Raw genomic sequence first — 9,756 nt, 5'->3', positions numbered from 1 at the left:
GTCACTTCCTCCAGGAGCTTGTCGGGTGGGTATTGGTTATTGAGATTGAATGTTGTGTCCTGATTAGCCAAATTAGATCTCCATCATTTAGGCATGACGTTTATTTTGGTCCTGTACTGCACCGCGTGGATCCTTTTCGGAACCCAGTTGGAAGAAAATCACGCCCATGTATGATGTCATAAGAGTACCACCCCTTTTCACACGATGCATTCCGTCGGGGTGTAAACGCTATAGATGTGCCGAAGGAGGCTTTTCACCCAGTAACGGGTTCTGTTCAAAGCTTTCAACACCTTACTGGACATTAGCAAAAACCTACACGCACTCCTATCGTTCTTGCTAATAAATGTGCCACTGACGTGTGTAATACAGTAGCTCGGTGGTACCTTACAGGTTGAGGATTCAAACAAGCAACTTTCGAGTTACAAACAGCTTCTCTAACCATTAGGCTACCGCAACCATCTGTAGCTCATTGAACTGCTTTTAAAAAAGAAACCATTTTTCTAGCTTTTAAACGGATGTCTGTCAATGCAGGCTGTTCTTCCAGAGCCTTTTTCACTATGAGGTTGAGTGTATGGATGACACAAGGCAGATGGTGCAACCCCAGCTTTTGAATACTTGTCACCATATTTGCTGCATTATCAGTGACCATGCAAAGAATTTTTACACTTAGTCCCCAGTCAGAAATAAGAGCAACCACAGCGTCCTACTGTATATAGACACGTGTTTGACAATTAGTGAATATTTACATAAATAAATTGTATAGCATATAATAAAAATAATGTAGTCCCTTTTAAAAGGGATAACGTGTTTGCCTATTATAAACAGCTTAGTTTCTGTTTTCTTAGTTTTGATGGTGTATATGTAACAGTAGACATTTTATTTCCACTTGCACTCCTGTGTGAGCCTAAGCTTTCCGCATACACTGACCCCTAGTGGTACCAGGTAGAACTGCTTGGCTCTCTCAGTTTTGGGAGATTAAGCCAGCGCATTGCTGATATATCTCGAGCTGTGCTGCCCCGCGGAATCCGAACTTTCTGCTGTTTTGTGCCAGGTACATATCATGCACTTCCTTATGTTCATTTTGTATTTTGTTCTATTCATAAGGGTCTCTCAGTTTTGGGAGATTAAGCCAGCGCATTGCTGGCTTATATCTCGAGCTGTACTGTCCCGCAGAATCCCAACTTTCTGCTGTTTTGTGCCAGGAGAATAAAATAGCTGCATGGTCCCACGTCCCCTGGTTCTTTGACTGAGAAAACCACAACGCAGACCTATGAGGGGTTACATATAACTTTATTATATTATTCCGAGCATTACACTCACTTAAGTTACCTTCTCAAATTGGTACAGACTCCATAGTAGAAGGTCTATCATTTCTTTTCAAAACAAGTGGATGTTTTGCACGTAGATAGTGAAGCAGTAATGATGTGTTCTTATAGTATGACAACTGCTGGTCACATAGATAAATCGATGTAGAGATTTTGGGCCCCATGATCATTGCAATAATGTTCAACATTTTTTAGGGTCCTTGTCGCACAGAGGCACCTGGAATCATCCTATCTTACCCCCTTTACAGCGTCCCTGTTTGTAGGGGTCTATACAATAAATGCTCCCATGCTCCAGACCTGGGTCTCTTGTGTACATTTTCTATATTTATGTATTGAATAACTGAACTCCGACAGCAACCAACAAAACATTTTGTAGTGCATGCCGGACTTCTTCACGTCAGCATGAAAATGAGTCTGTGTATGAAACAGTGTAAAGGTGAAGGACATTTTGCAATTTACAGCCTGCTTCATTATGAACTTTACTATCTTAAAAAGTTAGTCATATGTATGGTAAACATTTCACCGTGCAATGAAAATCTTATTCTGCACGTTTGGTCTGGATAGATCACAGGGCCCCTGCCTCTCTGACCTTTTTCCTAGTTTAATTTTTATTTATAATATTTTTTTGCCCATAATCTTCAAGATGGGTAGGTGGTGCGGTGCTTAGTGCTGCTGCCTCACGACAAGAAGGTCCTGGGTTCAGTTCCTGGGTTGGGTGTAGGACTCTGTGTGGAGTTTGCATGGGTTTCCTCCCACTGTCCAAAAGCGTGCACGGTAGGTAAGCTGGCAAATCTCAGTTGGAGCTGTGCATGTGACTGTTGGCGCCTGCCCAGGGTCAATTCCTGCTTGTGGCCATTGTTTCCAGGATAGGCTCTTGTACCCCCTGTAACCCCAGTTGGAATTAAGCAGCTATGGTGATGCATGGATGAATTTTCAAGATATGGTGTAGATACATCAGACTTTTCATTTTGCATTTTGGCCACCAGAAGAAAACCTCACACTGTTAAATTCCATCTGAACTAGTGTATTGCTGAGGTATCGCCTGGCACACTGCTCCACTTAGATTCTCATCCCTGAGGTGTTTGGCTGTGTGCTGAGGGCAGCAGCATGCTGTACAGCATACACTCCTTACCTCTCCTGTCTAGCAATTTCCTTCTGTCTGTCCTTCCTTTTGTCTGCACCTCTAGCTTTGCCCTCATAAATTTAATCATACTTTGCAATAGGTATAACTGTTGTTTCCCATCACTCGAGAGACCTTCCTTCCCCATTATATAAAAAACTTTAATAATGTTTCATTCTTTCTCTTTGTTATATTTACTTTTTCTCTTTGTAATTGCTTCATACGGTTTGAGTTGCGCGCGTTTACACCCCGAAGGTATGCAACATGTACAGAGGGGCGGTACTTTCATGACGCCATATTGACAGGGGCGTGGTTTTGTTCCGACTGGGTTGGGAAAAAAAAGACGCTCGTGCGGCACAGACGTCGATATGGGACGTTACGTGATGACGTTTTGCATGCGTGCTGCAAATCGGGTAGCGATTGGCTGAGGCGTGCAAACCGTGAAGTTCAGGATTAATGTCGAACGAAATCGACGCGGGAGAATAGAGAATCCCGTTTGGTGAAACATCCTTCCAGTTTCGTACGTTAACGTCACGGTAAGGCGTTTTTGGGTCGTCGTAGTTCTGGCTCCTGATGAAGTTAACTCAGTTTCCGTTTGCCGCCAGTCCTTCGGTTCTGGAAAGCTTTCTAGTATATTTTACGTACGTTGTTGCCTATTACAAGTAGGAACGTGGAGTTGGTGGCGACCACAGGAAGTAAAGGGCTTTGGGCACAAGTTCCTTAGACGACGTTAGGGAGCTCGGATAGAGAAACAGGCAACTGTTAAGGAGGAATGCCTATTACATTATTATTGTACATGTATTCCATTCTAGTCGAAGCTGGGAGTGACGTTACAGCCGAATTCACCGCTTTCCAGTGCATCAAGTCGGAAAGCCATACTAGTTGTAGCCAGGGATACGTTTCCCAACAGCTGCGTTAGTAGATTGTACAGGTGGGATTATACAACACAGTAGGTCCAACCACGTAAGTTGCTAACGGGTGCCTTTGGGAAACACACATCAGGTTGTTGGCAGTACCAGTTGATAACGTAGGGTTGCCAACTGTCACGCATCTTGCTTGACTCTCATACTTTCACACTCTCACGCAAGAAATCTTATGGCAAATCTATATTATTACATTCTAAACCTAATATTACCTACATCAGAAACGTTGGGGTAGTTTGCCACGCGGTGTGTGAATGTTCTTTGAAATTGAATGTCTCTCTCCAGCCAGCTGCCCAAAGTTGTCTAGTCAGATTGTGCGGTATTTTGCACAAAATACAGTCTTCGTTGTGTTGTCTTGCTTATTTTTATAATCAGCAGACGAGGCGTGTAAACTCCTTTTAACGCATTTTATTTCTAGTACATTTTTAGTACCGCCATCAGTGCTACATTCCTTACCCATCCTCCTTGCCCCGTTGCCTCCTGGGTAACTGAGTTTTTCCCGAACTATACTCATAACATAACATCTTTCTCCCTATAAAGAAAAATTCTATTTACCCATTAGGAAATAGCCTTACTGTTGAGCATTTTAACTTTACTTGTAAATAACTTTTAATTTGAACAAACCTTTCCTTTTTCTGAATACTAATACTAACAATAACAAGCAGCTCTCTAAGCTTCAAAATAAAAGCACCCATTTCTTTTTTTTTTTTCTTTTTATATTACTCCTTAACGGAGCAACTTACAACACTTAAGACTCCTTAACAACTTTCAATCAGTCTCTTAGGTGGCAGAACATGTCTCCTAGGCCTTGACTGTCTTTCCACGTATGGTGATTTCACCATTTTAGAAAGTCTCACAGCAGCAGGTGACACAGGTTCTACTTTCAGACCACATTCTGCATTTTCTGGTCCATTGTCAGTTGACTCTGTAGACCTATCCATGTCCTTCTGAATTGACTCCTGAGCTGCTGTGTCTCTTCCATCTGGCTGTAACTGAAGATCTACTCGGTTTCTCCTCAAGGATAATCCATTCTCCATCTGGATCCTATACGAACGTGGAGCTACTTCCTCCTCCACCTGTCCTTGTTGTCTCCGTGTGCCTGTAGACCTTGTCTCCTGGCTTCAGGGAAGGCAGGTGCTTCGCTGTGCGATCATACAGCTGTTTTTGTTTCGCCTTTTGTCCCGCCTTTGTTTTTCTGTCTTTATGTGCAGTTCTTGGCGTCAGCAAGTCCTCGTTTACTGGTAAGTTGGAACAAATACACCTACCCATCACCAGCCCAGATGCTGACAGTCCATTCTGTTGGGGTGTACTCCTATAAATCAGTAAGCTCTTCTGAAAGTCATTTCTGTCCTGTGCTTTCTTCATCAGTGTTTTTACTATTTTCACTGAGCTTTCTGCCATGCCGTTGGACTTTGGATAGGTTGGACTTGATGTTGAATGTCGAAACCCCCATTCTTTGGCAAAGGCTGCAAATTCACAGCTAGAAAACTGGGGCCCATTATCTGAGAACAGTATGCATGGGACACCCAAGTCTTATGGCAAATCTATATTATTACATTCTAAACCTGATATTACCTACATTAGAAACGTTGGGGTAGTTTGCCAGGCTGTGTGTGAATGTTCTTTTGAAACTGAAAGTCTCTCTCCAGCCAGCTGACTGAAGTTGTCTAGTCAGATTCTGCGGTGTTTTGCACAAAATACAGTCTTCGTAAGACACTGAGTCATCATTATCGGGAAATACACCCCAGTATTTACTGCAACTTTCACTGTTATTGAACCGTGGAGCAGCCATCTTCAATTCTGAGATCAGTGTCGTGAAGTTTCCTCTGATGTTTTGAGTCTGAAGTGTAACATAAGGGATCACCTTCGCACACAGTGTCTGTCACTTTAAAGCATAGATGTGACCCGAACGCTAAGGAGGAGTGTTCTGCATCTGCCCTAACAGGCAGTCTTTGGTCTTTAGACAAAGTGTACGTTACCTTGAAGTCAGTTTTATATGGCTCTAGTTCACAGTGTTTACCATAAACTCCCGTGGGACTTATCTTGAAAGCTGTGTCTTACAAGTGCCTTAACACTTTTCCGCTCCACTTGTATGGCTTCTGTCTGGCATCCAGAGCTAGAGCGAGAACAGCATGAAGTTCACAGAAGATCTCATCTATTAACATCTGATAAGCCATCCAAAGCATAATATATGATGATGGCAACTTGCCTTCTAAGCACGTCAGCAGAGTGTTCCCAGACGACCTCAACCTTATCACTTCTATGATCAAAAAAGCTCATCTCTGCACCATTGCATCTTGCCACTGCAAGTTGAGAATCTCCAACTCCAGTCTAGTCCATCATGAACATGAATTTGCATTTATGTGGTACGGGAACATTCACAGACACTGATTTAGCAGTAGGAATTCCATTTTGGAGCCATGTGAATTAAAACCCAAACCCCCAGGAATAGCAACGCAAGCCATTATGAAATTCTTGCTCAGACAAACATGCGTAGCATGCAGTGGATGGGGATAACGTGGTTTCTCATATCTCTCTTCATTAATGAGATTACTCCCCTTTGGACACCCATGTTTAGACGCACCATCTGCCTCAGATGCAACACACTTGGTTTTCCAGTCAACTATGCCAAGTGCATCAGAAGTAGCATTGATTCCATCTAGGATTCCTGCAGTAACATAAGTTCATACACTGTAAGTTCATTTACACACAAGTTTATAAGCAGTTGTCAACGTTGTGAGAGGCAGTAAAGGAATTACCGAATTTTATTCAGTTTAATATTTTATTTTAACAAATTATGTATATGCGACTTTTGTTTGTAAAGTATTTGCTTCCTTATCCTTTTTGTCTGCGTTGGGCAATTTTTTTGTATCCAAAAATGATTCGTTAGTTGTATGTGACATTAGCTTTCTCAGCTTTTGCAGGGGTGTATGAAAAACCCTGCTGGCTGGTCGGCCATTTCATTTTATTTTCTTATATATTCGAGTGAAATGGGCACATTGTAGAGCCCTGCCTAAGGTGGTGCAGTCTGCCTGAAATGCTCATTTATGACTTCAGCACCCAGGGGTGTCCACCCTCCATTCAGGTGGTCTGCTCAGAGCAGGAGCCCTCCTGTGAGATCAGAGCCACGTGCCGCAGGCCGGGAGAGAATGGTCTGTCTGTGCTCACCCAGGCTGATGCTAGCTGTGTATTATAATACACTGATTAACTGGTACACAATTTCATTTTGATTTTGTCAGCTGACATCTTCCAGTAGTAAAACCGTCTGCAGCATGAACCAGAAACCTGATGAGAGTGTCAGAGAGGTTAAAAAAGAGGAGCCGGAATACCTGCTGTCTGCGGGTGTGGGGGCCACGAAGGACAGCCCCCCCGAGGTAAAATGAAATGCCAGTGGGCTGCTTCATCATTATATCACTCTAAAGCATTAATCTCACACGCAACCAACTGTAGACCACACCAGAATATGGTGTAAATAAATGGAGTTTGGTATCCAAAAAGAACTTTGTGTTTGGTTTCTGCTGCTGTTATTCTAATAAGCAAAAAGAATAGCTTGACTAATCCTATGAAATGAATGACTCATTTTCCCGTGTTACTTGGTTTTTGTGATGGTAGATGCTAATGGCTGGAGCTGTCAACACATCCCAGCATTTCCCATCTCCTCCTGGCCCTAGTACCTTTCAGCCCAGTACAGACACATTCAGTACCTTGAATGAAGCGGGTACAGACACTCCAAAAGCTCAACGGGAATCCAGGGCTGAAAAGAATCTCGATGTAAAGAGAAGTCACAAAGTATACCAGCAGACTCAGTCAGGAGAGAAGCCTTACCAGTGCTCCCAGTGTGGGAAGAGATTCAGCAATTCAGGAAACCTAAAAACACACCAGCGGATTCACACAGGGGAGAGGCCCTACCAGTGCTCCCAGTGTGTGAAGAGATTCAGCCATTTAGGAAACTTAAGAACACACCAGCGGATTCACACAGGGGAGAGGCCCTACCAGTGCTCCCAGTGTGGGAAGGGCTTCAATCAATTAGGAAATCTAAAGAGACACAAGCAGATTCATGCAGGGGAAAAACCCTACCAGTGCTCCCATTGTGGAAAGAATTTTAGGGATTTATCATACATGAAGGTACACCAGCGTACTCACGCAGGGGAGGGGCCTTACCAGTGCTCCCAGTGTGGGAAGAGTTTCAGTCATTTAGGAACTCTAAGGGAACACCAGCGCACACACACCGGAGAGAAGCCCTACCTGTGCTCCCTGTGTGGGAAGAGATTCAGCCGTTTAGGATACCTAAAATCACACCAGCGGATTCACACAGGGGAGAAGCCCTACCAGTGCTCCCATTGTGGGAAGAGCTTCCGTGAATTAAAGCACCTAAAGAGACACCAACGAATTCACACAGGGGAGAGACCCTACCAGTGCTCCCAGTGTGGGAAGAGCTTCATTCATTTGGGAAGCATAAAGGCACACCAGCGATCTCACACAGGGGAGAGGCCCTATCACTGTTCTGAGTGTGGGAAGAACTTAAGTTCTTTATCAAGCCTACAAGCACACATGTGGATTCACACAGGAGAGAGGCCCTACCAGTGCTCCCATTGTGGGAAGAGATTCAGTGCTTTAGAGCATGTAACAGCACACCAGTGGATTCACAAAGGGTAGAGCCCCTGCCAGTGTGAGAAGAGCTTCAGGGAATTAAGACACCTAAAGACACACCAGCGGACTCACTGAGGGGAAAGTGCCGATGTTTGCAGTGTGGGAAGAATTTCAGTCGACGAATTCTAAAGGTCCACCAGCAAATTCACTCTGGGGAGAAGCCCTACCAGTGCTCCCAGTGTCTATATAGTGTAAATATAAGGAATATCACTAAGTTCTCACAATGTATGCAGTTTGCTTTTTCGGTGTTTTCCTGGTGATGTTTTTCAAGTATATTTTCCCTCTTACTTGGTTGAAATTTAACACCATGTCCAAGTGATTTGATTTTTGGAGGAAAAATTTAAAGGGTTTTCCTACCCTTTATGGAAATCACTGCTGCCAACTGTTCATATTGGACAAGTTACATTTGAGAAATCTTTTGTTAAACGTAACTGTTTCTAGTTTAAAAAAAAAAAAAAAAAAATTTAATTATTAATGTTTCATTCTTTGTCTTTATATTTGCTGTACTTATTCCCTTTTTAATTACTTTATATGGTTTGAGTTGCGCACATTCTATGGAATCAGATTTGTGCCAATAAATGCAAAAAAAATGACATCTCAAAAGATTTATAACTTACAAACAAATAACTTGCAAATGTCATCTCAAAAATAAAATGTATTACTTGTAAATAAATTGTCTTTTGATGATGTGTTCCTTTGCTTACGCTGCCAGCTTCATCGCGTGAGCTGCCTGACTTTGTTTACAGTTCTGACACACGCTTCTCGCGTGGGTGGGCTTTTTCAGGGATGCGTTCCCATTGGCTAGTACTTTTTCGACTGACAGGTCAGTGCCACAGACACCCTGGCACTGACCAGGTGGAGACCCTGATGCCAGGCAATTCTCTTGGATTAGGCCCAATGGAAGTTGTAGATCTAGAACAGATTTTTGGTTGGTTACCCAAGAAACTTTAGATTATGTCTCACGAGTTACCATTTCTGCTGCTTCTACCACTGATCACTGTATAGTTGAATTTTTCTGGGCCAAAATAAGAGATGAAAGTGCATTAGCCCATTAATTCTAAAACCAAATAAAGACAAAACATTAATTGACAATCTAAGAACAATTACTTTACTTAATTTTGATTATAAAATACTTTCCCACGCATTAGCCAGTAGACTTAAGAGTGGAATAAGTGAAATTGTTAGTGAAATTCAGTCTGGTTTCCTTTCAAATAGATTTATTCATAAAAATATTCGGCTTATATTTGACTTATTGGACTATGAAAGCTTCATTGAAGATATGTTATTTCTAGATTTCTTTAAAGCCTTTGACAGACTTGAGCATCAGTTTACTCTACAAACACTGCGTTACTTTGGTTTTGGAAAAATATATATTAACATCTCCATGCTATATAAGGGAATAACAAGTGCTGTTTTACTTCAATCAGGCACTACTAGAAGATGTGATATTCAAAGAGGAATACGTCAGGCATATCCATTTCATATTGGCAACATAATAGCATTACATGTTAAAAATTGTAATCAAATAAAACCGATTAATATATTTGGCAAACCCATAATAATTTCACAATTGGCAGATGATACAACATTATTCTTAAACACTGGGAACCAGTGTTCGCAGTGTTGTCTCACACCTATAGGACCTTGGTTTGAGTCTCCACCCCAAGCAACATGTGTGTGAATTTTTCTTGTTGTCCCCTATGTCGTCGTTGGGTTTCCTTCAGGTACTCCAGTTTCC

The 9,756-nt window shown here is 42.4% G+C and overlaps 1 protein-coding gene across 1 annotated transcript; it reads left to right on the top strand.

The window, feature by feature from the left end:
* The first annotated feature begins 2,847 nt into the window (after nt 1-2,847).
* LOC125742905 (zinc finger protein 239-like) lies at nt 2,848-8,691 on the top strand. Its single transcript, XM_049015350.1, has 4 exons — nt 2,848-2,981; nt 6,426-6,520; nt 6,608-6,742; nt 6,981-8,691. Exons 2-4 carry the CDS (start codon nt 6,518-6,520, stop codon nt 8,022-8,024), a joined length of 1,182 nt encoding a protein of 393 aa, XP_048871307.1. The 5' UTR covers nt 2,848-2,981; nt 6,426-6,517; the 3' UTR covers nt 8,025-8,691.
* The last annotated feature ends 1,065 nt before the right edge of the window (nt 8,692-9,756 follow it).

The sequence above is a fragment of the Brienomyrus brachyistius genome, chromosome 5 (genome assembly GCF_023856365.1).
Source record: "Brienomyrus brachyistius isolate T26 chromosome 5, BBRACH_0.4, whole genome shotgun sequence".
Classification (NCBI taxonomy): domain Eukaryota; kingdom Metazoa; phylum Chordata; class Actinopteri; order Osteoglossiformes; family Mormyridae; genus Brienomyrus; species Brienomyrus brachyistius.
Note: the sequence above shows the minus strand (reverse complement) of the source record. Positions and strands in the feature narration are given on the sequence as shown.